Raw genomic sequence first — 26,913 nt, forward strand, 5'->3', positions numbered from 1 at the left:
GTCAAGAAATATAAGACTTTTTTTTTTTTTTATCACTTTGTGAACACATCTGAAGAGAGAGCATGAGAGCTGTGAAGCTAGCAGAACTATCTTGGTCCACTCATTTCACTTAAAAATGACCGTCAGAAAAGAAAAACAGTTGAATCCCAATCAGTGTCTCATGATAAAAAGAAATTAAGATCACACTGACTTCTCTGTGGACCTACCCATGAAACAGGTGAAACTGAAGTCATGAAGGCCAACATAAATCACATAAAAAACTTTCATTACATGTCTTGAAAATAGAGTGATTTGAAAAGTGTTGTGATAGAATTCAGAAATAAGCGATTAAAATATTTCAGAAGTAAAGACTACACTAGAAGTAAAACAAGAGTGAATAAATGTGCCAGAGGATGCCTTAAGAGAAATGCAAGCCAAAAAGACCAAAAATTTAAAAAAATCAAAAGAAAAAAAGATGCAAAAGAAAATAATAGATATAAGAGAATGGTAAAGAAGATCCAATATACATATAATAGGAGTCTTTGAGGTAGAAAACTTAAACAATGGAACAGGGTTCCAGTGGCCAAAGCAAGATGGGTGAAAGTCAGAGTGGTGGTTATGGCTGTGGAGGAGGCAAGAAGGATGACAAGGACAAGGAAAAGAAATACAAATCTCCTGTACCAAATAGAATGGGGAAAAAGAAGACGAAAACAAAGGGACCTAGTGCTGCCAGCGATCTGCCACTGCTGACACCTCACATTCAGTGCCAGTTAAAATGACCAAAGTTAGAAAGAATTAAAGACTATCTTCTCATGGAGGAAGAATTCATTAGAAATCAAGAACAAATGAAGCCTTTAGAAGAAAAGCAAGAGGAGAAAAGATCAAAGATGGATGATCTGCGGGGGACCCTAATGTTGGTAGGAATGTTGAAAGTGATCATTGATGACAGCCATGCCATTATGTATACATTTATGGGCTCAGAGCACTATGTCAGCATTCCTTCCTCTATAGACAAGGATCTTCTGGAACCAGCTGCTCAGTCTTGCTTAACCACAAGGTGCATGTCATCATAGGGGTGCTCATGGATGACACAGATCCATTGGTCACAGTGATGAAGGTAGAAAAGGCTCCTCAGGAAACTTATGCTGATATTGGGGGGTTGGACAAGCAAATCCAGGAAATTAAGGAATCTGTGGAGCTTCCTCTCATCCATCCTTAATATTATGAAGAGATGGGTATAAAGCCCCCAAAGGGGGTCATTCTGTATGGTCGACCTGGCACACGTAAAACCTTACTAGCCGAAGCAGTAGCAAACCAAACCTCAGCCACTTCCTTAAGAGTAGTTGGCTCTGAGCTTATTCAGAAATACCTAGGTGATGGGCCCAAACTCGTTCAGGAATTGTTTTGAGTTGCAGAAGAATGTGCACCATCCATCATGTTTATTGATGAAATTGATGCCATTGTAACAAGAGGATCTGATTCAAATTCCAGTGGTGAGAGAGAAATTCGGTGAACAATGTTGGAAGTGTTGAACCAGTTGCATGGACTTAATGTAAGAGGTGATGTGAAAGTGATCATGGCTACAAAACAAATAGAAACTTTGTATCCAGCACTTATCAGACCAGGCCACACTGACAGGAAAATTGAGATTCCTCTACGTGATGAAAGGATTAAAAGGGACATCTTTCAGATCCACACAAGCAGAATGACGCTGACCGATGATGTAACCCTGGACGACTTGATCATGGCTAAAGATGACCTCTCTGGGCCGACATCAAGGCAATCTGTTCAAAAGCTGGTCTGATGGCCTTGAGAGAATGTAAAGTGAGAGTAAAAAATGAAGTCTTCAAAAGTCTAAAGAAAATGTTCTTTATAAAAAACAAGACGGCAGCCCTGAGGAGTTCTGTCTGTAGCTACCACATTTGCCTTCATGGAAATGGTCGAGAGTGTCACAGCTCCTAGGAGGGATGAGGTGGGGGGAGTTGCCCAGAGGAACCCATTTCCAGTTGACGTTTCTTAGCAAAACCTCCTGCGTACCTTTTTGAGCATGATGGGTAAGAAGTACACTGGGCTGCCTTCATCTGTTGGCCACATGCAGTGCTCTGCCCCCAAGAAAGGGAGCTCCTTCTCAAAAACAAACAAACAAACAAATAATAAAATAAGACAATGGAACAAAACAAATGCTAAAAATAATAAATCAGAAAAACTTAAAATATAAACTATATATAAATACATATATGCATATTAAACAGCCCACCAGCATGTGCTTGGGAAAATTGATGTAGGAAATCAATACTGAATTGTTAATTTATTAGACTTTAAAAATACTTTGGGGGCATCTAAGTAGAGTAGAACAGAATAGAAGAGAATAATTAGAAAGTCACTTCATAAGGAGGTTTTTGTCATGAAACTTGAACAGTGTTCTCAGGGACAATTAGGTCGCCTCCCCTGTGCTGGGGCCAGTTAAATCCGGGAAAGCCGTAGGGCAGCACAGGTAGCTCGTCTAAGTCACACAGCAAGGACGTAGAGGAGCTGGAAGCCAGTCCAGGCCTGGCTCCAACTCCGCGCTCCTTGAGTTGATAAACAACTGTATGTCTAAAAAGCCAAAATGACAGCTGATGATTCAAAGCCTCAGCAAAGAGCCACGGTAGCCCTTTAAAAACAAAAGAAAACGAACAAAAAATCAGTTACTATCTCTAATTCAGCGTACTAAGCATTTAAAAAGCATCTCCAAATGATATACAACAGGGAATCTTTAAAGTACTAGTGCGACAGCATTTAAATAATATGACTTCCCTCACTGTATTCCAGATATTCCAAGGGAGGTTGTAGACTCTCCGTTCTGGGGATCTCCTTGAAAGTGAGGAGGGAGATTAGAGACGAGGAGAAAGGGAGGGAACGAGGGAATAGAGACACTGGGCGGTCCATTTACCCTTACATTGCAGCTGGAGTTGACAGTGGGAAAGAGAGGCCTGAAGGGACGCTCATATAATTATTTTTTTCAACAGTGTTGATATGATAAATACTAAACTTCAAAACAAAAGAAAAATGCAGGATGAATAGAGGGTGATACATCCTTGTTCACCTGTGTCCTAGGACTCCTAGAAACTAGTGATATAGAGAGTTTCCCTGGGTAGTTTTGAGCTTACTTCTCCTATTCTTAAGGATAAGGAAGAAATGCCAAGCAGGGTGCATTTAACCTTACCTGCTGGTAAATTTTCTAACAAGCTAGAAACAAAATCTGCTATCATTTGCCATACATGCAGCTCTAATTTCAAAGGCCAGGCAAAACATACTCCTGAGAGACTGAAAAGAGAAAAAGTTTAATTTGTCCACTTTTCGAATGGGTGCATGAATGCAGATGATTCATTTGAATTATCCTCTAAAGCAAAAGAGCTCAGAGCCAATCCATTTTACAATCATAAGTTTCCCAATCACAGTTGAGAACCTTAAACAGATGAAATTCTGCACAATTTATAGTTCTCCAGTTGATTTATGATTAAGACACCTGTGAGATACAAATAAAGACCTCTAATATGTTTTTTGATATTATGATACTTCTTTCAAAATACATATGTTTAGGCATCAAAAAATTTGGGATCTGTCTGTATATCTACCTATATCAATACCTATGCCTCTTTCGTTATATCTATATTAAATTGCTTCCATTATCTTTCCTGAAAAACAAGAATTGTATTACTGTAAACCGTAACTATGTATTCTGTAAAACTTGAGAAATAAAGCCACATTATTTTGTAAAAGATTTTATTTCTCTTTATTAATTCTTGTTTTGGAAAGATCTTGGAGGTGACAATTGTTGAAGATGATGAAAAGCTAAAGATAGCATCTTGGTAGCTTGGCCAACTTTTGATTGGTTAAGGACACATTCTTAAAATAAATTTAGGAGAAACAATTTAAGTGTCAAATAAAAGAAAGATAGCCATCACCTCTCAAGAAGCGGCCAAAGTGATCACAATATAATCAGGAAATCTTCAGGCGTATTTTTCAAATCTGACATTCCAAAGTGAACATTTAGACAGGGGAAGTTATTTTCAAATGATAAATTTGGTCTTTGTAGCAAATTATACTGTTCCAAAAGAACTAGACTTTTTGCACTTTGGTAAGAGTGGAGAGAATGTCTTTTAGGAGCTTTGGGTCACAGATAATCAAAAGAAGAAAGGAACCCATGGAAGGTCATGTTCAAGGAAGTTTTCTCCATCTGAATTAAGTGTATCTAAGGTTTTCTGAGTCATTGTGAAGTCAAAGATTGATTTTAGAAATGTTTGGATACCATCAGACTTGCTAGTTCATCATGCCAATATCTGGACGTTCTGGGCAGGAAATTTCTTAAATCGACATGGCAGCAAGACTAAACTCTATGAGGGACCACTCTTGTTTTATGTTAATCTATTTGGTTTGTCACATCAAAGAGTACCTGTAAAATAATAAGCAGGTGGCCTTATTTCTTCAACATTGACATTGAACATGTATTAAGTCTTGAAACAGATTAATTCCAGACCTTTTCCTCATAGTAATAGTACCAAATAAAGCACTAGTTTTGAAATAAAACTGCTTCACCAACCTTGGGGTGTATTTTCAGTGAGTTGCAATTTATATAAAGTTTCACATTTTTATTTATATTCACTACCATATTGTACAGAACTCCAAATACATAGAAAAATGTCTTAACATTTTTGTCTAACAAAAAATGAATAATAGGAGACTTTTGCTTATATTTCACACCAATTTCGACAAGATGAGGTCTGTACTTTTAACATTTTATTATCCCCATACAAAAACTGTACAAAACTTTAACATATCTTGAAGAAACTTCCAAAGGATATATTTCTATATTTCATTTCCCTCTTGATGTGAATTCCCATGGTGTATAATTACCAATGACAATTCAAAACTTAAAATGAAGCACTATAAACCAATTAGTCCCTTTTGGTAGTGATAAGTTTTTTTTACATAAAAACATATTTAAAATATCTGGTTAAAGGGGGTGCCTGGGTGGCTCTAGTTGGTTAAGTGTCCAACTTCCGCTCAGGTGACCGTCTCATGCTTTGTGAGTTCGAGCCTCGCGTCGGGCTCTGTGCTGACAGTGTGGAGCCTGGAGCCTGCTTCGGATTCGGTGTCTCCCTCTGTCTCTGCCCCTCCCCTGCTTCTGCTCTCTCTCTCATTCAAAAATAAGTAAACATAAATTTTTTTTTTAAAAATCTGGTTAAATTATTATATTTATATTCTATATATAGAATTTATGTAAAGCTTTTAGAACTCGCCTGGCATGAGTAAATGCTATGTGAATAGTAGCTATAATTACTCATTTTTGAAGAATTAGCTCTAATGCTATCTCCTTTATGATGCTCCCATTGACCCCAAATCTCCAAACCTCGTGTGCCGTGGATTTACTTTGGCCAGAACTGGGAATCTGTTTTTGTTTTTGTTTTTCAAAAAGCCAATTTAATAAACAAAACATTTCTCTCAATGTTTTCATTCAAAGCTTTATATGTCTTTTTCTGTGAAGTACCTATTTCGTGATTCTTGTCTTTTTTTTAAATTGCTGTGTTAGTTGTGTTTTTCAATTTGAATCATTATTTATATTAAGGTTTCAACACTTTATGTGATATCTTGTTACAAGTATTTTCACCAGTGTGCCCTTTGCCTTTATGTAATATTTATGTATGTATTTATTTATTTTGTATAACAGAAGGATTAAATTTTTATATTTTCAAGTCTGTCTTTTTTGTGTGTGATGATTCAGGGCAGGTGCTGTAGATGGGCACTGTAGGGGGCAAGTGTAGACTGGGGGTGTCTAGCTAGATGGCACCTGTCTTAGAGCATCATGGAAATATGGGTGCAGGTAAACTGCAACAAGAATGGAAAGAGAGGAAGAAAAAGACAACTCTTGGAGCATCTATATTTGGAAGTGTGAGAAGAAGAAAATGAGTTGACAAAGCTGACATAGGAGAGTGATAATAATAATAATAATAATCCGTGAATCCTTGAAGGCCAAGAAGGAAAGAGCTATCAGATGATGGTCAACTGGTTAAGTAGGGTAGGATCTGGCAAGAGAAGTCAGTGAAAAGGTCAGATTACCAAGAGCAGAGGATCAAAAAGGAGGTGAACGGACCAAACTTTTTTTCTGTTTGGTTGGAGGAGCCCCATCTCCAAGCACGTATTGCACACATTAAAACAAAAACCAAAATCATGTGTGGGGAGAAGCACTGGGTGTTATATGGAAACCAATTTGATAATAAACTTAAAAAAAAAACAACCAAAATCATATTTGTATGGGCAAAATGATCTTACACTTAGTTTCCTCAGCCCTTCCCACAGTTCCACTAGTGCAATGACTTTTAAAAGTTCCATGACAAGGAGCAAAGGGGAAGTTATATAGGAAATGTTCTCCCTATGCCTAGGAGTCATGTTAATGGGCCAACGCTCTATCTTAATGACATTTTATTATAATCACTAAAGTTACCTAACCCGCCTCACTGGGGTAGGAACCTGAGTCTGGTCTTTCTGTGTGCATTCAAAATTGAAGTTGTATAGATGGGCAAGATTTCAAAAAGGAGGGGAATTCTGGAAGAAGTGGGACCACTCAGAGGTCAAAATGTACTACAGACTGAGGATTGATCGGTCTGCACCTTCACACCGAGCCCTGACCTCACTGGAGGAACAGAAACGGGGCTGCCTGTTCTCCCTTTACCCTTGTTTTGTTTCTTACCCTAGAGGCTTGTGTGCGGACAGTATTTTTGCATGCTCTGATAACATACCTGGCTTTGTTTTTCCCTGTCAGGGAGCAGAAAGGAAAATCCGAGATGAAGAGAGGAAGCAGAACAGGAAGAAGGGGAAAGGCCAGGCCTCCCAAACCCAGTGCAACAACTGTGAGTGCTGCGGAGGAGGGGTGGGCTCCGCAGGGCCAGGGCCTCCGGGGGAACAAGGTGGAAAGAAGTGGGTGGAGGGCAAAACTGGGGGTATGTGAGATGTGGCTTGCTTTTCCCTGGCCATAAAGACTGCGTGAATTTCCTCTGGGAGGAGCAGATGGGATCACATGATCACAGATCGATGTCTCGGAGGGGCTTGGTGATATCCTGGAGACCCACACCTTCCTCCTCCAGGCCAGGAATCTGGGGTGCTGAGAGGGTCAGGAGGGCACGAGAGGGGCCAGCCACCTCAGGAGTGCTCACCTGAGGTTCATGCTCTTTCTGTTAGTATGGCAGTAGGAGAGGGGGGCGATGGTAAAGTGTGTTCACATCTCTGGCTTTTGGAAAGCTTCCAACGAGAAAACCGCGAACTCAGATTAGGGCCGCTCACAGCTAAGAGGTCTTAGTCACGTGTAACCCTCTCATGTCCAGCCTCTGATGGGAAGTTGGCCGCAATACCTTTACAGAAGAAGAGCGACATCACCTACTTCAAAACCATGCCTGATCTGCACTCGCAGCCCGTGCTCTTCATACCCGACGTTCACTTTGCCAACCTGCAGAGGACGGGACAGGTAGGACCTATCTGCTAATATCCACCCGCCATTCATCCACGGGGCTGGTGGAGCCTTGAGACAGAATCCCATCAGGCAGCGCTGACCTTGAAAATAACACCCGCACTCCATGCATTCCACAGAAAGTCAGTCACTTTGTAAGAAAATGGGTTTTTATGGAAAGGAATGTCTCAAGAGAGGAAGCTGACTTAATAAGGGGAAGAAAGGAGTGAGCTGATATTAGTGAAGTGTTGACAAAGCACTGAAAGAGGAAGAAGGAAAGGACGCTGATAACCTGAGAAAAGTATGTTGTCCTTGTGGGCTTATGAGGTTAGCATGATGCGATAGAACTCCACCTAATGGTGGGAAATTGAACTGCACCTAACTTCAGAAAGTTGCCCAAGAGGAAAACTTTTTCCATTAAATAAACCATATCAATAGTTTTCCCCTAGTAAATGAACAGTTCCCATTTAATAGGTAAATCATTTCACGCCAAAAGAAAACAATGAGATCAGAGACCTGCCTTTTTAAAAGTAATTCCTGTCTTCTCACTATATCCACAAGTGAAATGAAAGAGCTAGAATTAAAATAACATAAACACCCAATAATTAACCCACTGTGGCAGCTCAATTTGGTGAAATATTATGTGGCCACTAAAATTATAATTATGGAAATTATGTAGCAATGAAAGAACTAGTTATGATAATATTCAGTGCAAGAAAAATTTAAAATACCATTTATGTCTATACTGTGATTCTAGATACGTACCTGAACTTGAAGGGAACAAGAAAAATTGCCACACTTGATGAGTAGGATTAAGTGATGGATGATTTTTTTTCTTTCTTTAATATTTTTAGTATTACCTATTTTATGTGGTAAATTAAAATTGGGTAGAAAAAAAGTACTTCCCTCACATTAGGTAGATTTGTCTTTCACCAAAAAATGGCTTTTAGTGAATCTTGTATAGGTTAGTTTTCTTTCAAACTCAAAATCCTCCGACGGAAGATTTGTTTTGAGAAATAGGAGCACACTGACACACTCAAGTTTTCCTTGCATTCTAAGTGTTCAGACACCGAGGGGAATGGACCTTACAAGGAGAAATCATTATTGGCTCGACTTTCTCCTTAAGAATCTATTGTCCCTGCCCCGCCCCCAACACACATGTTTCATTATAGGTATGACGCAAAGCAGTTATACACCCCAGGTTCTTTGTTGCTATTCATGACAATGCATGGTAACAAAATACTTAGTAGTTTTTTCTTAGAGTACATTCCACTAAAAATTAATTTAACATTCTTGTTGACTTGTTTGCTAAGAGCAAGGACACAAAGGGGAAGGAAGAATGTTAAGATTTCTCAGGCTAGGAACGCCAGCACCTCATTTTATTTTTTGCTTAATTCCCAAGAAGAGGCTGATTTGTATATTTACAGTCTTAGAGCCCCATGGGATTTTATGAAGCTGGGTATCCACACTTTCCAAAAGAAGGGTAATTGAGTTAAATTGTTCTTGCTGTTTAGTGTCATGATTCTGGCTTCCGCTCTGCGTTAAAGCTGACGGCCTGACTTGTTCTCTTGGCAACACGTCTCTGAAATAGACAAAAGTGTCAGTGAATCTTCAGAGGAAAAGACCAAATCTGGCTGTCAGTCCGCCTGGCCTCCGTCCTGAGCTGGGTTCCTAGCCTGTGACCAAATCAGAAGGAAGATGTAGCCTCTAAAGTTTGTGAGTTTTAGGAGCTGCAAAGCAGCTCAGAGCCCCCAGTTACTGGTAAAGTTAAGGTCTATGTCTGGGGCCCCTTTTGCAGAGCCCTCGGGCTTCGCCTGTGGCCGTGACGTCAGAGTTAAGAGGGTCAGTGAGGGAGCCTGCTCGAGCTTTGGGCAACAAAGGAACACAGTCAGCTGTGCTCTGGGACAATGCACGAATATTCCATGGTTGATCAACTTACTTGGCCCAAGGACAGGAGCGCCTACAGTAGCTGGCTAGGGCTTAAAGGCCGCCTTTTCTTGGAAGAGCTAGAAAGCAGGAAGATGGGTCCAGACGTAGGAGGGAAACCGGCAGTGCCAAAACCTTAGAAGTGGGTGTGGAGGGGGCGGAGACTGACTTCGCCGTGCAAAACAAGATCCAGCAGTGGCCTGTTAAAATATGGACCAGTTTCCCCATAACTGGGGACTAGGGGAGGGGAGGAAGGCAGGTGATGGCGAGCAGCTCAGGAGTCCCTGCAGACACAAGCCGAGTCCAAATCAGCCCCATCAAAGCCCTGCGCAGCTGCAGAGTGAGCAGCCCTCCAGCTCCCAGAGCCAGTGAGACCCCTAGCTCTGCTGAGGGCTCATCAGCTGTGGCATAGCAATTCCTAGTCGCCCGAGGACATGGGCTGGGGAGTGGGTATGTTCACTGTCAGCCCACATGTCCCCTCCTCCTCCTCCATTATGTCATTGGTGCATATGCGGATTGGAATCTTCATCAGACAGTTATCAGACACTAATATGAGGGAATGAATGCAGTGTGCGGGCACTATGGACATCTTCAGTCTCCCTCTCTTCACGTTAAACACCAAGGAGTCACTGTGGCTTTTCGCTGGAATGGCTTTAAAAGCAAGTGATAAGGGGAACTTGGGAGAAACTGTGATACAGAGGCATCGTCTTTCCGGATGATACAAACATTACAGGCATCAGCCTCCCTCAAGGCACCTGAATCCAAGGAGCACTTCCCTCCTCCCACGTGCCCTCAAGAGCGGCATGATCTGTAAACAGGCTTCCTGCAGCCCACAAGAGTGCTTGATACGAATTCGGGCTCCCAAGTTCCATTCCATGTCTTTTTTTTTTTTTTTAATGTTTATTTATTTGTATTGAGAGAGAGAGAGTGAAAGATGGCCTGGGTGGAGGGAGAGGCAGAGAGAGAGACTCGCAAGCAGGCTCCATGCTGTCAGCACAGAGGCTGACGTGGGGCTTGGACTCACGAACTGTGAGATCATGACCTGAGTGGAAATCAAGAGTGGGCTACTTAACCGACCGAGCCACCCCGGGGTCCTTAGTCCAAGGCTTTTGAATGCAAATCTCTGAAGAGGGTTCCAAGAATTTGCCTTTATGACAGAGTCTCTCCAGATATATTCTATGCACTCTAAAGTTTGAGAAACACTCTCTAAAAATTAAATTCATGCAATAAGCCCTACAGCCAACAAGGAAGAAACAGCGGGTCATTGCGTGAGAGAAGTGACAATTCAAGGACAGTGATAGGGACAGTGTCATAGAGGCCATTCCGGAGGGCAGGAAAACACTTACGATGCTTCATTCTGGGGACACCAATCCACTTTGCAGAGAGCTGTCCGTGACCCTGTCTATAGTCAGACAAGGCAGATGCATTATGCCACATTTAAAGAAACTAGCAAAAAACAGGCCAGCATGAGGAACTTTTTCCAAAAAGTCCAGTTGTGTGGCCAGTGCCACGGCCCAGGCTCCCTCACTTACATGGGTCACTCCATATGCACCTAAGTAGACAGTCTCGTTTCTTTTTTTTTTTAATTAAAAAAATTTTTAATGCTTTTTTTATTTTTAACAGAGAGAGACAGCATGAGCAGGGGAGGGTCAGAGAGAGAGAGTAAGACACAGGATCCAAAGACAGGCTCCAGGCCCATGAGCTAGCTGTCAGCTCAGAGCCTGACGCAGGGCTCAAACCCACGAACTGCAAGATCACAACCTGAGCTGAAGCCGGACGCTCAACTGACTGCGCCAGCCAGGCGCCCCAGACAGGCTCATTTCTAGAACATCACAGTGACAAATGCCCAATACCACTCTGAAACTTGGGGTGTGGAGGAAGAAAACAGCTTACCTTTGCTCTTTTCTGCTAAGAAGAAACAAGGGATGCAATACAATAGGCATAAAAAATTGTTAAGGGGAGGGACACCTGGGTGGCTCAGTGGTTAAGTGGATGGCTCTCGATCTCAGCTCTGGTCTTGATCTCGGGGTTGTGAGTTTGCGCCCCGTGTTGGGCTCAATGATGGGCATGGAGTCCACTTTAAAAAAAAAAAATAAGAGGAGAAAGTTCCCAGTGGAAAAATAACTAATGACGACAATGACTCATGCCCAAAGAGGTGTGGGTAACCAGCTTTGTCATGTAGCGAAGTCAGGGCGTGGCAGCATCCCAGGAACTGCTGAGAGCCCTTGAGAACCTTTTAGGGAAGGTGGCAGATCCAGGTGAAGCTGCTTTCTCCCAGGCAGCTGGGGGAGGGGCGGTGAGAAAACTCACTAGAACCAAAAGTGACTTTCGTTCTTCACCCAAACAGAAATGGTCCTGAAGCACATAGATAAAGCCCAAGAAAGGCCTGCAACTTATTTTCATAGATAATTGGGCTGAGAGAGAGATACCGGATCCCCTCTGGATTTCTGTAGCTTCATAAAGTAATATGGACGCTTCATAATTTCTTTAAATCTGATACTGCCACCGTGCTGACCACCTACAGAAGTCTGTTCCCAGAGGTCTCCCGGGAGCACCTCCGCACGATCTTTCCCCAGCCCGAAGATGGTTGGCTGCTAAATGGCTGTAGTTGTGGGGTGCAGGAATAACCCAGGCCCTATCGGGGAGCCCGAGGGGGCCCCGGTGATGTTACCGCTGCACTGCCGTGGGGCCCTCTTGCTCCCCTCTATTCGCCAGAGCGCAGTATCTGTAGGCAGCTCACCTGTGGACCCAATGGGATTGGTTTTTCATAGGCCTTGCTCCGGAGATCCTGCTACAGTATTAGATCCTGCCAAAATATTTCTTTAATGTCAAAAGCAAGATTTGGCTTAGTGCTGTAGGTAATCTCAGAATGTCTTGAGTGAGAAATAATTAGGTTTCTAATTTTACTTCCTTAAAGTCTAAGAATTAATCCTAAGGAGAATATGAGGTAAAATTTATATTTGCTTAAGGACACACACACACACACACACACACACACACACACAGCATCATTAAACAGATTTGTCTTTTGTCTTCTTTAAGGACAGTGTAAGAGCCTAGCAAAGTCTGTGCATCACGTAATAGATTTCCATGTCTTGTGTCTGACCTACAGTTTGCCTGTTGTTTTGTTTCACAGGTGTATTACAACACGGATGATGAACGAGAGGGGTAAGACACTCAGTTCTTTCACTTTGCACCCGAAGTCAGTTCACGTCAGTAGAAACGGCTCTTGGAGCACAGGGTAACCTGGGCTCAGCGCTGAGAAAGGCTTGACCCTGGGCACGGAGAGGAAGGCTGGGAAATGCTGTTCTCCTTCTAAGCCTTTCTTTATCTCTCTCCTTCCTATGACCTGCCTTTGAATAGCCAGCTATTCTTCTAAGTGGCACATCTCTTTGATTCCACCTTTGCACCAGTAATCCAGTTCCTGAAATCTTTTGCCCCAACACAAGATCAAGGTGAGCTTGAGATGGGAGCTGGAGACAGCCTGCCCTACTGAGTACTGGGGTTCCCACATGTACCTCTTGAAGCTCTCACTCTGGGAAGTGGGCCTAGTGGGCTAGTGGGGAGGCTGGTGTGAATGAAGCTAGGGCAGCAGAGGATGTAGTCGCTGTCCCGGGGATTGTAGGTAAGAGAGGGTTTATCCGGGGTAACTAAGGCTCCCAGCTGTCTTGCTCATCAAATCTCTGCATAATTCTTTCTATGCATTTACTCATTTTATAGACTCTAGAATTTTTGAGACAAAAAGGAAACTTCAAGGTCACTTAGCTGACCCTTTCTTCTAGGCAGTGTAACATAGTACACCACATTAAAAAAATTTTTTAAGGTTTATTATTTTTGAGAGAGAGAGAGACAGAGCTTGAACAGGGGAGGGGGAGAGAGAGAGGGAGACTGTGTCTGGAACAGGCTCCAGGTTCCAGGCTCCGAGCTGCCAGAATAGAGCCCGACACGGGGCTCGAACTCTCAAGCTGTGAGATCATGACCTGAGCCGAAGTCAGATGCTTAACTTGCTGAGCCACCCAGGTGCCCTCAGCATGCCACATTTTTGATAGGTGGTCAGCCTGCTTCTTCTCGAATACTCTTACTGTATGTCAGGTAGCTCATGACACCATTGGGCACTTGCAGCTCTCAGAAAGTTAGTCTGTCTATTGAACTGATGTCTACCGTCTTTTGACTTCTACCCATTGGCTGTAGTTCTCACTAGATAAGCCTCATGCTTTCCTCCTCAAACATAGTTTTACCTTTCAGCATCCCTACTCCAGGGACACCACCAAGTTTGTTAATAACTTCTTTAGAACTGGCTCTCCGAAATAAATATCTGTTCTCAACCACATGCGCTGGAGATTATATTGGGATCATTTCTTCTGCCTCGGACCTTATTTTTCTCTTAAAGCAACCCAGAACACCATTCACCTTTCAGTATCTATATTGCATTATATGTATACAACTAAAATTTTGGTTTGCATTATGTATGTATAATTAAAATCTCTAGGTCATTTCCTTTAGAGCTTCCCTGTGCTTATGCAGTTTATATATTTCCTTATAAAACATTTCAAGGCAAAGTGGGGCAGATATTGCCGAGTTCATTTCCTAGACAGAGTTTGGCAGACTGCAGCCCTAGGACCAAATCAACGCACCGCCTCTTTTGTATCGTCTCCAACCATGTTTTAAATGGGGAAAAAAATCTAAAAGAAGAATAATATTGTGTGACATGTGAAAATTACCTGAGATTCAAGTGTCCACAAAGTCTAATGGGAGCACAGCCATATTAATTCCTTTTGGTCTTGTCTGTGGCCGCCTTGTTGCTACCCCAGCAGAGCTGAGTAGTTCCAACAGGACAGAGACCTGTGGAGGAACGCCACAGTGCTTACTGACCTAGCCCTTTATGGAAAACGTGTGCCACCCTCTGGCCTAAAGGGTAAAGAATCTGAAAGGAGTCATTCCCCAGCTGGTTAGGAGCTGAACCTTGTCCAGGATCTGACCTCTGAATTCTGAGTTTGAATTTGCTAAGTACCAAATTAGATTGTTCTTTTTATCTTGGCACATAGGTAATATATTCGCCGTGGCTGGAATGAACAGAAAGATTAGCGCTATCGATTCTAATCTGTTACTCACATATTTTATAAGGGACAGTGTGGCGTCATGGAAAGAACAGTGACTCTGAGCTTAAGGAAGCCCACATTCTACTCCCAGGCCATTGCTTCCCAGGACAAGGCCTGGGGCTGGCCCCTTGATCTCTGGGCTTCGGTTTCCTCACCGTACATGAGGGTTTTGCAGGAGGTGATCTTCAAAGTCTCACCTAGTGCTAACATCCTTCTCTTCTCATGGGAAAAGTTAGCCTGCTAAGTGACAAGTGTCTGAGGCCCAAGTGCTGCTTCATGTGCAGACCTCCCCTGTGAGTCCACCTCAGCCTACACGGCACTTCCTTGCAAGCTGGCAACATTTAGGTGGCCAGTTGACCCACTTCTAACTCATGCGGCTTCGCCTCTCGGTAAGAATTACCCTCTGTTATTGTGTAATCGTGAGGCCTGAGGCCTAAGTCTGTGTGTCTCATACAGCTAATTAGAGTTCAGTTGAGCAGTGTGGGTGGCCTTGGGAGCCTCAATTAATACAGAGTTGGTAGTTGGCTATTGTTATATGTAAAAGTAATAATTAACCTTCAGTGGCTATGTTGGCTAGGCTCTGTACTAAGTGCTTTATATGCATTGTGTCATTGAACACTCCCCACATTCCCATGGGGAAGACGCTGTAATTACCTCCACCTTAGAATGAGCAAACTGGAACTTTCGAACTGAGAAACCCGTTCCAAGTCACATAGTAGGCAGTGGCAGAGAGTTGGAACCTGGCCTAGCTGCTCTCCCCAAGGTCTGCTTTTGGCCATTGTGACCGTGTCCTGTCCCCTAACCCTCTAAATTCTTGATCTGTGCCTGGCAAAGGCATAGAGACGGGGCCCTCGCTGTGATAGCTTTCTGGCCTTGACAGAGGCACACCCTCGGCTTACCCTTTGGGGTGCGGGACCCACATTGTGACCAGCACAGAATGGTATACCTGGCAGAAAGGAGCCAGCCCACCGGGCCCTGGCTCTGTCACCACCTCAGCACTTGCGTAGCCTCCATCAAGGCTGCCTCTGGCCAGTTCTACCTTCCCTGCTGGGCGCAGTCAGTATGAAGGCATCTGTCTGCCTAAGGGCTCAGAGCTGCGTTCTCACAGCCACCGGAGGGAGGAGGCACGCATCTGAGGCACTCCAGAGCCCCTCCCCCAGCAGCTCCGAGGCCAGCTGCTGGTCAGACACAGACTCCTACACAAGTAGAGCTGGTGGCCCTATGTGCTGGCAAACTTGAATGTGATTAAAGAGGGAAACCGGAGAAAATGCCGATGATGTGGGATGGGAAGCAGTCATCAGTCAAGCGCCTACACAGAACAAAAAGAGGAACACCTGTCCATTCCTGCGTCCTTGTCTGATGATAAGTGATGGTTCGGGGTGACTTCTGGGGCTGAATTTGGGCATCAACAGACCCCGGGCAGATTGGTTTCAGAGGCCGGGGATACAAGTTAGATACAGACGCTTCGGGCACCCCTTCTCAGCAACAGGCCTCCTGTTGCACTTTGAAGTCACCTGGGGAGTTGAAAATTATGGGAATTTTTACTTAATTGGTGTGGTGTGCAACTTAGGTACAGAGGCCTTTTTTTTTTTAAGTTTATTTATTTTGAGAGAAGGAGAATCCTAAGCAGAATCCAAGCTGTCAGCACAGAGCCTGTCACAGATCTTGAACCCACAGACTGTGAGATTATAACCTGAGCTGAAATCAAGAGTCAGATGCTCAACTGGCTGAGCCTCCCAAGCACTTCGGGATGGAGACCATTTTAAAGTCCCCAGACCATTCTAAAACTCAGCAGTATTTGAGAACCACCGCCCAGGAGCCTGCTGGCCCTGACTAGAATCAGGCTTTTACAAGCTCTGAAACTTAATATAACAATTGGAGTCTTACCTAATGACAGTAAATAGTAATACCTACCTGATAGACTTAGAAGCATTCGTATCTCAGATGTCCTGGCATATGGAGGGTGCTTTCAAAAAACAAAAATCATGGGTATTATTATTATTGTTAAGGCTCCCAATAAATGATACCCAGTTGGAAAATGGAAGAGAGGGAGATGAAGAAGAATGGAAAGAACACACAAGACAGGAAGAATTTCCTGCGGAATATGGTCCTATAGCCAGGATTCATGAATGTCATTTATGGGGAAGAGCAAAGGGCTTCAAACCCCCTGAAATCATATGTAAATTGCTGTGCAACTATCGCGCATGGTAGAAAAAGTCTATTCGGTTACTTCTGGGGATCCGGTCTCCATCCCCATCTGACCTCTAGTTCCTGGAAAACCCTTCTTAATCTCTTGTCCACAGTCGACCCCACGGTTGTGCCCTCTCTTCCTTCCTGCTGTGAGGTCCCTTCAAGTCTAGAAGCCCTGTACCTTTCACACTGGATTTGGGGCACAGGAACCCGTGGCAAGTGTGGGCAGTCCTGTGTCTGGAGGACAGTGGTTTTCCTCTTAAAATCTTCCACCGCCTTGGTGCTGCTTAGGGTCCGAAGACCACAATCCTCTCCAAAACCTTCTCTTATCCCCTTGCTTATTCTCAAAGAGAAGAAGCCCCATTGCATAATCTCCTCAAAGGCTGAAACTGGAGGAAACCAAAAGCCAGAAGAAGGCAAAGGTTGGGCAGGGCGACCCTGTAGATTGGTCCCATACCAGCTGAGAGAGACAGTGCCCCAGAGTGACTTCATCTCCACACTGAGTGCCACCAGCAGAGGGCCCTGCCATCCCTCTTGCAGGAAGGAGAGTCCTTAGATGTTGCCAGATGAAACTATGAGCTTGGTCACAGTGTTCCTGAGAAAAAGAGGCAATTCTGGTAGTCATCTCCCATGAAAGCAAAAGCTTTGAGTGAAATTCAATACCTTTTGGCCTTGGGGGAAAATTAGAGATTATTAACCATCACCAGGGAGTGCATTTAATAATATTAAATTAAGAAGTCATCACCCTGTGTTCATCAGCACAAAATAAAATTCTTCTAGAATTCTGCACTATTTTTTTTTTTTGAGAGAGAGAGACAGAGAGAGAGAAAGAGAGCATGAGCATGTGTGCAAGGTAGGAAGGGCAGAGGGAGAGGGAGAATCTTAAGCAGGCTCCATGCCCAACTCCAAGCCTGGGGGGGGGGCGGGGCTGGATCCTGACCTGAACCAAAATCAAGAGTTGGAGGCTTAACCAGCTGAGCCACCCAGGCACCCCTGCACCACTTCTTTTAAAGGAGCAGTTTCTCAGAGCCCCGAGTACTTTTCTTTGATAAGGTTCTCTTTGATAAGGGATGCTAAGCAAACCATGGAATATAGGGTATGATAGGCTTTGTTTTACTACAAAAACATAAAGGTGATTAAAAGCAGAGGGCAACTGGGGCGCTTGAGTGGCTCAGGTGGTTAAGTGTCCAACTCTTGATTTCGGCTCAAGTCATGCATGATCTCACAGTGTGTGAGATGGAGCCCTGCACTGAAAGCGTGGAGCCTGCTTGGGATTCTCTCTCTCTCCTTCTGTCTCTGCCCCTCCCCAACTCGTGTGCTTGCTCAATCTCTCTCTTTCAAAATAAATAAATAAACTTAAAAAAAATAGAGGGCAATTTCTTCAGTTTCCCAAAGAAGAGATTACTGATACTTGCTTTATTGATTTAATTAACCTGCATTTAAGAAATAACATATAATTTAGAAATATCTGTCATATTTTAGGAAACACTTTTATTTAAATTTTTCTATTTTTATTAAAACATTTTTTATGTTTATTTATTTTGAGAGAGAGAGAGAGAGAGAGAGAGAGTGAACAGGGTAGGTGCAGAGAGAGAATCCCAAGCAGGCTTTTCGCTGTCAGCACTGAGCCTGATACAGGACTCAAACTCGTGAACCATGAGATCATGACCTGAGCTGAGATCACGAGTCTGACATCTACCTGACTAGGTCAAACAGATGCTTCTTCAAATTCTTCGTAATTCATTTTTGACGTAGTGTCTTTCTCATCACTAAAGCTAAGTTTTAGCTCATCTCACACTGTTTATCAGGGGAATTCTTTTCCCACTACCATTAAAGTGGAGATAACAGCACTTTATAAATTCATGTATGAGATTGTCCTTGGAAATTTTATCCCAAGCCACAGATATTGATTCTCATAACATTAGAAATAGTTACACAAGTGACTTCCACTGTGTTGCCTCCCATTTTCAATCCTGTTTTTAATTAAAATTTTTATTTCAAGGTAATGGCAGATCTATATGTAGTTGTAAGAAGCCCACCTGCTTTTTGATTGATATATTTTAATTTTTTACTGTTAGATGTTGAATTTAGAAACCCACCCAGTAGTACTCAAATCTGTATTGGATAGACAAGGGGAGCTTTAAAAAATATATTTAATATATTTCACCAGTTTCTTACATTAGTACCAGTTACTCATGCTGGTATGCTAGTTTGTTGTTTTGCAAACTAGAAGATTTAAACTAAAAACTCCTTTTATAAATTTAACCTATATTTACCCTTTCCACTGCTCTTCATTCCTTCCTCAATGCTTTTTATGTGCTTTTCTCAAACATTCATCTTCTTTGTTCACCAAGCATCATCCTGTATACTTTCTATTGATCTAACTTTCAACTCTATAATACCATCTATTGGGTTCTTAATTTCAGTTATTGTCCTTTTTAGTTCTAGGATTTCCACTTAATTCGTTTATTTATTTTAATAGGTTCTAGCTCTCTATGTCTTATTTGTTTTCATGAACACAATAATCACAGTTATTTTAAAGTTCAAATCTGGTAACTCAAATAATAATATGCTAGAAGTGTGTTTTCTGTGGGCCTATTTGTATTGTCTGTTTTTCCCTTGGTCCTGTTTATCAGTATATTTGATAAGCATTTGTTGGATGATGAACAATGTATGTAAAAATGATGGAAGATCTGGATGACCATGTTTTTCTTTTTTGATAGTTTTCCCTGTCCTCTGGTGTGCAGCCTGAGTGACTGCAGATCACTATACCACAGGCAGGGCAGAACTGACCCTAAGCTGAGTTGTAGTTTGTATTAGCCTCAGTCTACCTCTTATTCATCCTACCTCCTAGACTATGGCTCTTAGGAACTTTCTAAGGGCCTTCCTTCTTGGTGGGGTCTGAAATCCAATTTTTGCCTCTTTAGCATGGGGAAACAACCCAAACATCCTCTATGACTTCCAAGGGCTTTCTGCTTAATTTCTTGGCTCCAGTCCTATGCAGTTTAGGGCCTTGGCAAATACCTTGGAAGAATACTACACTGTCTGGCTCACTTTGCTGTGCTTCCCTACTCTCTGGAAGTTTTCCCCTAAGCCCTTGATATCTCTGCAGTGCCAAGATTGCCACATAAGATTGTGTGTGTGTCTTTGTCCCTATGTTTGTGCCTCTGCTCCCAGTCAAGAACCAGCAAATGCTCTGAGGGGACAGTGGTCCACTGATCATCCACTCACCGCTCTGTGTTCTCTTGCCTGAGATCTCTGCTCCCAAAGCACTGGCTATCCCATCAGCAGTGTCCAGTACCTTCAAGAGGTTTTTCTGTTTGTTTTTTAAATTGTATACAGTTTCACATTGTCCTTGACTGGACCATTGACAAGCTACAACATCTTGTCAGATACAAGAGTATCTGTATTTCCTCTTCAGATAATCCTTCTGGGGCCTACTGACTTAGTTATTTCTTACTTGCATTTCTGAGCTCGTAACTACAGCAATCATTATGAAATCTATGTGTGGGTTTTGTTTGTTTGTTGGCTAATTCTGTTTGATGAGTTCTGTCACTACCCCAAACTAGCATTGATTAAAGTTATTTGGGGACGATCACTCAACGAGTAAGTTGTTATTAAAGTCCAGTGAGATCCTGCTGCACACACGGGGGATCTTGTCAGGGCTTGAACAGAAGAGGGCCTCCTCTTTTCTGAGGCTAAATTTTCTGAAGGGGAGGAAGCACTGTAGATTTGAGGCAGGCATGGTCATGAGCACACATAGCCCAGAAGTAGTGAAATAGACAAACCGTGTCTCCATGGTGGCTGCAACTCATTTCTGCTGCCTCCTCACTAGGGGCAAATGGCTAATGCATCCCAGCTTGGCAGGGGTGGCCAGAGACCCAGGCCTCAGACCTGAACCCCTTCCCAGTTTTCTTCTGATGAGACATGGCAGTTCTTTGTACCTCAGCAACTTTCTTTCCTGGAGATTGACGCTACAAGGCGATGGCTTCATGTGCTGCTAGACCTGATGTCACTCCACACATTAGCCACACATTTGCCAGTGAGATAGAGGGTGATGTCAGAGAAAACACCTTCTCCTGTCTCTGTGGTCCTTCAGCGGTACAATACAGTGTAATTGGACAAGGTATGAGGAGACCTGGAATTTGTGTCTTTTTGCCTATTAAGTGGGTCTGTCATAACTGTCCCTCTTTTCTTGGCTTTGAAAACAAATGAAACATTTGAATCCAAACCACACAGACTGATTGAGTCCTGCTGGGGGTATTGATTTGAAAGCGTGAAACAGCATTTTTCTGAACTCCCAAGAAACATGTGGCTTATGCAAGATGTTATTTTAATGGCAGAGTTCGTTGTGGCTCGGAATTGGGTGCTATCAAAAGTCACCAGAGCTGAAGAAACATAAATAGATCTCGCTTGGTGAGAAACTGGAAATCACTGGTTTAGGAACCCTCACACAGCAGGAGAGCATGTCTGGTGATATTTCAGGCTATGTACCTGTTATTAAATATCACCAGACTGGAGCTGTGTGATTTGATTTTTAATCTTCTGTTCCCAAGGTCGTGGTCACTCCATTTCCAAGACAATGGAATAACATGACCTGCTTTTATGATAATGGGGTCAGGTGAAGACAGAAGGAACAGTGCACTAACAGTTCATTACTAATGTGAACTGGGACTTGGGTTTGAGGGGTTTTTATTCCTTTTAGTTGTGTTCACCATTTGACTCACTAGGGAATAAAAGAATGCTGAGTCTTCATATCAATTTCTCATATCCTCGCTCATCATCACCTCGGATTTACTGAACACCTTTATCGAGAGGTTGTCCCTCAAAACTGAATTGTCTGAACAGTCTGTTTTATACAGTCTGTTAGATACATCACCCTGCACTTAGGCACATTGAACCTGAGTTTTAAAATAGGGATAACCTATTGTCCTGGCTGGCTCACACAAGTTCGTGAGACCTTACTGACCAAGAAGATGAAAAGTATTTTGTAAAATATGAAGTTATTTAAAAAAATTGATAGACCTTTTTGGGACACCTAGAGTATAAGACAATAAACTAAAGCATTGTTGGTTTAATAATTTAAACTATTAGAGTTAATAGAAATACTTACTGAGCTCTCCATACTTTTGTACCTTGGCCTCTTTGTACCACTGAACACTCCCCTCCCCCCACTTGAGAACCAATAAATAGCTTCTTAATGACAGCGATGCCAATGGCGAGTTGCCTTTGAAGCAGGGGTTGTATTATCTTGGAAGTTTGGTATTGATGCCATGACAAAATACCATAAACCAGGTGGCTTAAGCCACAGAAGTGTGTTCTGGAGGCTAGAAGTCTGAGATCAGGTGCCTATACGCTTGGTGTCTGGTGAGAACCCTCTTCTGGCTTACAGATGGCCCTCTTGTCGCTGTGTCTTCACATGGCTATTCTTTCTTATTAAGATGCTATCCCATCATAGGAGCTTCATGTTAACTACCTTTCACAGGCCCCGCCCCTGAAAATCATCTTCCTGGGCTTTCAGCATATGAATTTGGGAAGGCGTACACTGCAGCCCACAGTACTCAGCATCACTGACTTCTCTTCAATGTCAGTCTGTCCTTCTAATTTCCATACCTCTCACAGCTCTCCCCTTCCTTAGAGAGACCAGCATGGACAGGAACTTTGGGAGGAAATGCAGAACCACCAGCACTGGCTCCGCTGGGGACAAGTGGGGAGCCAGCACCATACGGGATCCAGGGAGTGCTGAAATCCCCCTCCCTAGGGGGAGGAAAGGGCTGGGCAGCCAAGGTCTGGGTCTCTGGAGAACTTCCTCCCCCGCAGTCCCCTCTGCTCCCAGATGGAGCCGCAGCTGGAGTCATAGAAGAGCAGGAAGTCAGAGCAGCCTCGGAACTGACAGCCAGCCAGGCGAGCCCTTCCCATCTCCAGAGGTCCCCACTGTGCCCTCAGGGGCTGGCAAAAAAGTGCAGGATACTCAGGCCCTACCAAATTGGAGGGGTTGATAACTTGGAGACCACCGAGGCCCCAGGGCTCACTCCTGCTCTCCCCACCCCAGCCCCGAACTTTTGAGCAGGAAGGTGGTGAGGTGCATGGTGGAGTGGCTAAAACCGAGAGGGCTCATCTTGCAGGATCCATACTCAGCAATGAGGAGTAGGTCTTTGGTCCATGCCCTAAAGACGTGTGTGTTCTACCCCGGACAGGGATGACTTGGGACCTGGGTGGGGGGCGGGTTGGTGAGTGGATCCAGTTGTAGAAAACTAAGGATGGTATAAACAAAAGAAAAAGATATCACCAGACACACATGTGAACCTTTCTTTTGGCCCCTGCCTGCTTTAGTTAACAATTTCTGCCCATCTTTTCTAGCAGCAGCGTCCTGGTCAAACGGATGTTCAGGCCCATGGAAGAAGAGTTTGGTCCAGCACCTTCTAAGCAGATGAAAGAAGAAGGGATGAAGCGAGGTATCTTCCCACTGGCATTGCCAAGGTTACCCACCCTCCCATCACAAAGGGTGGGGGCGCTTCCCAGAGACTATGTGCAGCACCCCTAGGCCCTGTGGTTCAGGGCTGGCCTGGGGATTGTCTGGGGACACAGGAAAGTCCATGATCTTTTCCTTCACTTTCAGTCCTGTCCTTTCAAGCAACATAAGCAAACATTTATTCTTTCTGGACACTGTCTCTGTCCTTTGCCTTTGGAGAAATGTAATGAGTATACTGACTCAGGCAGCAGTGAGGTCCAAGGTTAAAAAGAAACTTGTGCTGCGTATGTGACAATAGCATCTCATAAGAATCGTTTTGTAGATGCAAACGACTAATCTCATACAAATAAATGAGCCTGTTTTCTGACCTCACAACCTACTCACTTTCTCTCGGTCAAGGGTCTTATTCCATTTTGATTAAGAGAGTAAGAAACAAAGGGAGGGCATGTCCGTGTCTTCCTTAGCATGTCGATGGTCTATGTGACTCACTGGCCTTCCTTGGAGTAAGAGGAAAGCGATATCCTGCTGTAGCCAACACCAAGAGCTTCTAGAGTCTTAGACACACAGTACCGGAATGTCAGTGAGTCAGGTTACCAGGTTAGATGTGTTTGCCATCCACACAGGCTCGAGGTGTTTGTTAATGAGACCTGTTATTTCTTTTCTACTTGTTGCAATGGGACTTGCATAATGGTCAGAAGCATCCCCTCTGTCGCCTTCCTCAGCCCTTCAGTGTTGTATGACCTTGGGGAGAACCCTTGCTCCTTTCTAGTCCTATTTGGAAAACAGGAATTCCTGCCTATAGAGTCACTGTGAGGGCTGATGAACTTTAATGTATGTAAAACACTTAACTCAGGTGCCTAGCACATAGTAAAGCACCCTGTTCACTATTATAGCTGTGAATTTTATTATTAGGTCTGGATTTAGTTACGGTCTATTCATTGTGAATAAGTAATGAGCGTTTCAAAATGGAAAGAGCATAAATACCTGGGTGGTGTTAATTACATTAGCAACATTTAAACCTTTAAAGGACGGTCTGATTTCACAGGCTTACCATCAGAAATTCAAGTGAATTTTGAGCTCCATCCTTACATGCCTTTTATATCGCATACTTTAGAATGAAGGCAGAATTAAATGGGAATCGAGAGTCACACAGGCAAACGTAATCGTAGCTTCCATCCATATTTAGTGCGTGCTGGCCAGTCCAATGGATGTGTTTTTCCAATTATTTTGAGATTGTGAAGTCAGTACAAAAATTGCCACTGGGAATTTTATTGGGCTTTGACGAAAAGCAAGTCTGCGGCCTTTGGAACCTCTGAGTCATAGAGACACACGAGGGCGCTGCAACCCACCAGCAATAGAGAAAATGTCCAGGGAGTGGCTTCTCTTTGGAAAAAGGACAGCGGAGTCACTGAGGCCCTCGCCTGGAGCTCCCAGTCGGAGCTGGTCTTTGACTAGCAGGAGGAATCAGGGTCGGTGGTGGTGGTTATTGTGTATTCCTTGGGAGTTCTCCAGGAGAAAAAATGATCGTAATTCTCACCGATGCTGTTCTTTATTGTTCTGCGTTGGTAGCTATTTCTCTGGGTGGCTCTGTGGGAGCCTGCCCCTGTGGCCGTCTGCCTCTCCCGTAGTGTCTGGGATGCCAGACAGTCGTTATTGCTGTCATTAGTGGGGCTGATGAGTGTCCTGCCTCAGATGCACAGTGACCGAAGCGGACACCTGGGCCGTCTGGGGGCTGCTGTGAGCCGGGCAAGCCCTGTGTGACTGTCAGCATGCCCCGCAGGGGGACAGTGGCGCGGCCCTGTTTCTCCCACAGCCCGGAACACCCCGCCACCCTCCCTTTCACCCCTTACAGTGACACTTGGGGCAAGAGTATGAGCCATGCTATTACAAAGGCAATGATTTTAAAAGAAGACATTTGTAAATCCGATGGAAGCAGTACTCATTTCAATAGAATACGTTTGGGGTTTCCTTCAGGTCCATCTGCTGGAATTACATTTTTCTGTTGGGCGCTGCAGGAAGAAGTTATAGAAGGTTCACTGTCATAGCCACCATATTTTAAAAGTTAATTTTCCTCAGTTAGTTGTACGGCGGGCGGACGGAGGTGCTGTGGTCTGAGTCCTTTCACCATGCTGTTAGGTCACCAGGTCATTGTAGCTGAAATGGAAACGATCAAATATTCCTTCCAAAGGACTGAGTTTTGAAATCTTTGGAGACATGCTCAATCTGTTTATTTAGTTGTTAGTTTATTTTTATACTTGGTAAAGAGAAGAAACTTTGCAATATTTGAGGGTTCTTTTTTTTTCTTTTCTTTTTTGCCATGCACGAACCGAACATCTGCTGTCTGCAGAAAGAAAATGTAGGCAGAGCCCATGCGCATCCATGTAGACTCTGCCATTATAAGACAAGCAGCTTTGATGACGTCCTTGGGGACTGCGGAGGGGTGAGGGGAGGGGCAGGAGTTTGAGTTAGAGCTGGTTTCATTTTCTGGCTCCAGCTTCATTCTCTGAGGTTGGTGGCGGCTGTAGCCCTGTTGGTTTCTATGTCCTGAGGTTCACAAAGGTTTGTTTTTTCTTTTTCTTTTTAAAAGTTTATTTCTTTATTTTGAGAGAGTACGTGGGAGGGGCAGCTAGAGAGAGCGCTCCGACGCGGGGCTTGAACTCATGAACCATGAGATCGAGGACCTGGGCTGATAGCAAGTCCGACGCTTAACTGATGGAGCCACCTAGGCGCCCCTCAGCACGGTTTCTTGACTATACTCTTTCTGGATTGGCCAGGTGCATGGGACTTCCGTCTTGTCCCTTGTCTCTCCCTCTGCAGTTAGAGCCAGAAACCACATCACTGGAAGGAGAGAGAAAGCACAGTCAGTTCGGGGGGTGAGAGGGGGAGGGTGCTGGAGGGTCATACCCGAAAGAGGTTTCCAGTGTTTCTGGCCCCGCCCCAGAGTAGGTCCCCCAGGGGAAGGGTCTGTGTGGCAGTGTCTTCTGCTCCCTAATGATGTCTGGCGTCCCGACTGTCTCTCCTGGTCAGTGCATCAGCAAATTGAGACTTTCGTCATAGAGAAATGAACCCAAAGCTGCGTGCCCCTCCACCCGAGGGCGCTAGAGCCACGACAGGGGCTTCATCTGGGCATGCGCCGAGCGGGGAATGGTGCTGTGTGCGGGGCACGGTGCTAAGTGCCCCACATGGGTGCTGTTCATTTCACCCTCACAGCAGCTCCACGAGGTAGATCTTATTATCCCCGTTCTTCAGGGAGACCCAGCGCTTGGACAGGTTAAGTGAGCAGGGCCCCACAGCAGGCTGAACTGGGGTCAAAGCCAGGCCCGTCGTACTCCAGGTCCTCAGCTTGCCTCTGACAGGCACCGGCTCCCTCCCGGGCCTCTGCACCTGCTGTCTGTCTGCATGGAGTTGCCCGCCCTGTCCTCTCTCCCCGCCTCCCCACTTCCGGGAAAAGCTCAGGCCTCTGTAAGCACTCTCTCACGCCTTTTTCTCCTTCTAAACTCATCCAACCCCGGATGGCTGTCTGCTTAGTTAATCAGGAACGCCCACCTCCCTGAGTGACTACAAATTTCTTAAGGGCAGACCGTGCCTTAATTCACGGCTGTAGCCTCAGCTCCTAGCACACAGCCTCTGGGTATTTGCAATATGTGCTGAACGGTTAAATGAATAAATAGGAAACAGAGGTCATAGAAAAAAGAGGATCATGGGCCCGTCTGGAAAAATTGCACTGTGAACAGTGTGGGACGGCATTACCGCCCGTCAAGAGT

General features: G+C 44.1%; 1 protein-coding gene, 1 long non-coding RNA gene and 1 pseudogene across 2 annotated transcripts in view; 2 read left to right on the top strand and 1 right to left on the bottom strand.

Annotated features, from left to right (window-relative positions):
* GRHL2 (grainyhead like transcription factor 2) overlaps positions 1-26,913 on the top strand; it is a 114,206-nt gene that overhangs the window by 72,682 nt on the left and 14,611 nt on the right. Inside the window, exons 10-13 of the mRNA XM_029923776.1 lie at positions 6,782-6,869; positions 7,341-7,480; positions 12,525-12,556; positions 23,038-23,132. Coding sequence (XP_029779636.1) covers positions 6,782-6,869; positions 7,341-7,480; positions 12,525-12,556; positions 23,038-23,132 — 355 coding nt within the window. The remainder of the gene's footprint in view (positions 1-6,781; positions 6,870-7,340; positions 7,481-12,524; positions 12,557-23,037; positions 23,133-26,913) is intronic.
* On the top strand, positions 573-1,892 carry LOC115279235 (annotated as a pseudogene).
* Positions 22,973-26,096, bottom strand: LOC115279238. The gene is made up of 2 exons (XR_003903302.1): positions 24,201-26,096; positions 22,973-23,099 (listed from the first exon to the last, which is right to left on the bottom strand). It is a non-coding gene; the product is annotated as an uncharacterized LOC115279238 (long non-coding RNA).

Source organism: Suricata suricatta, chromosome 15, assembly GCF_006229205.1.
Source record: "Suricata suricatta isolate VVHF042 chromosome 15, meerkat_22Aug2017_6uvM2_HiC, whole genome shotgun sequence".
NCBI classification, from domain to species: domain Eukaryota; kingdom Metazoa; phylum Chordata; class Mammalia; order Carnivora; family Herpestidae; genus Suricata; species Suricata suricatta.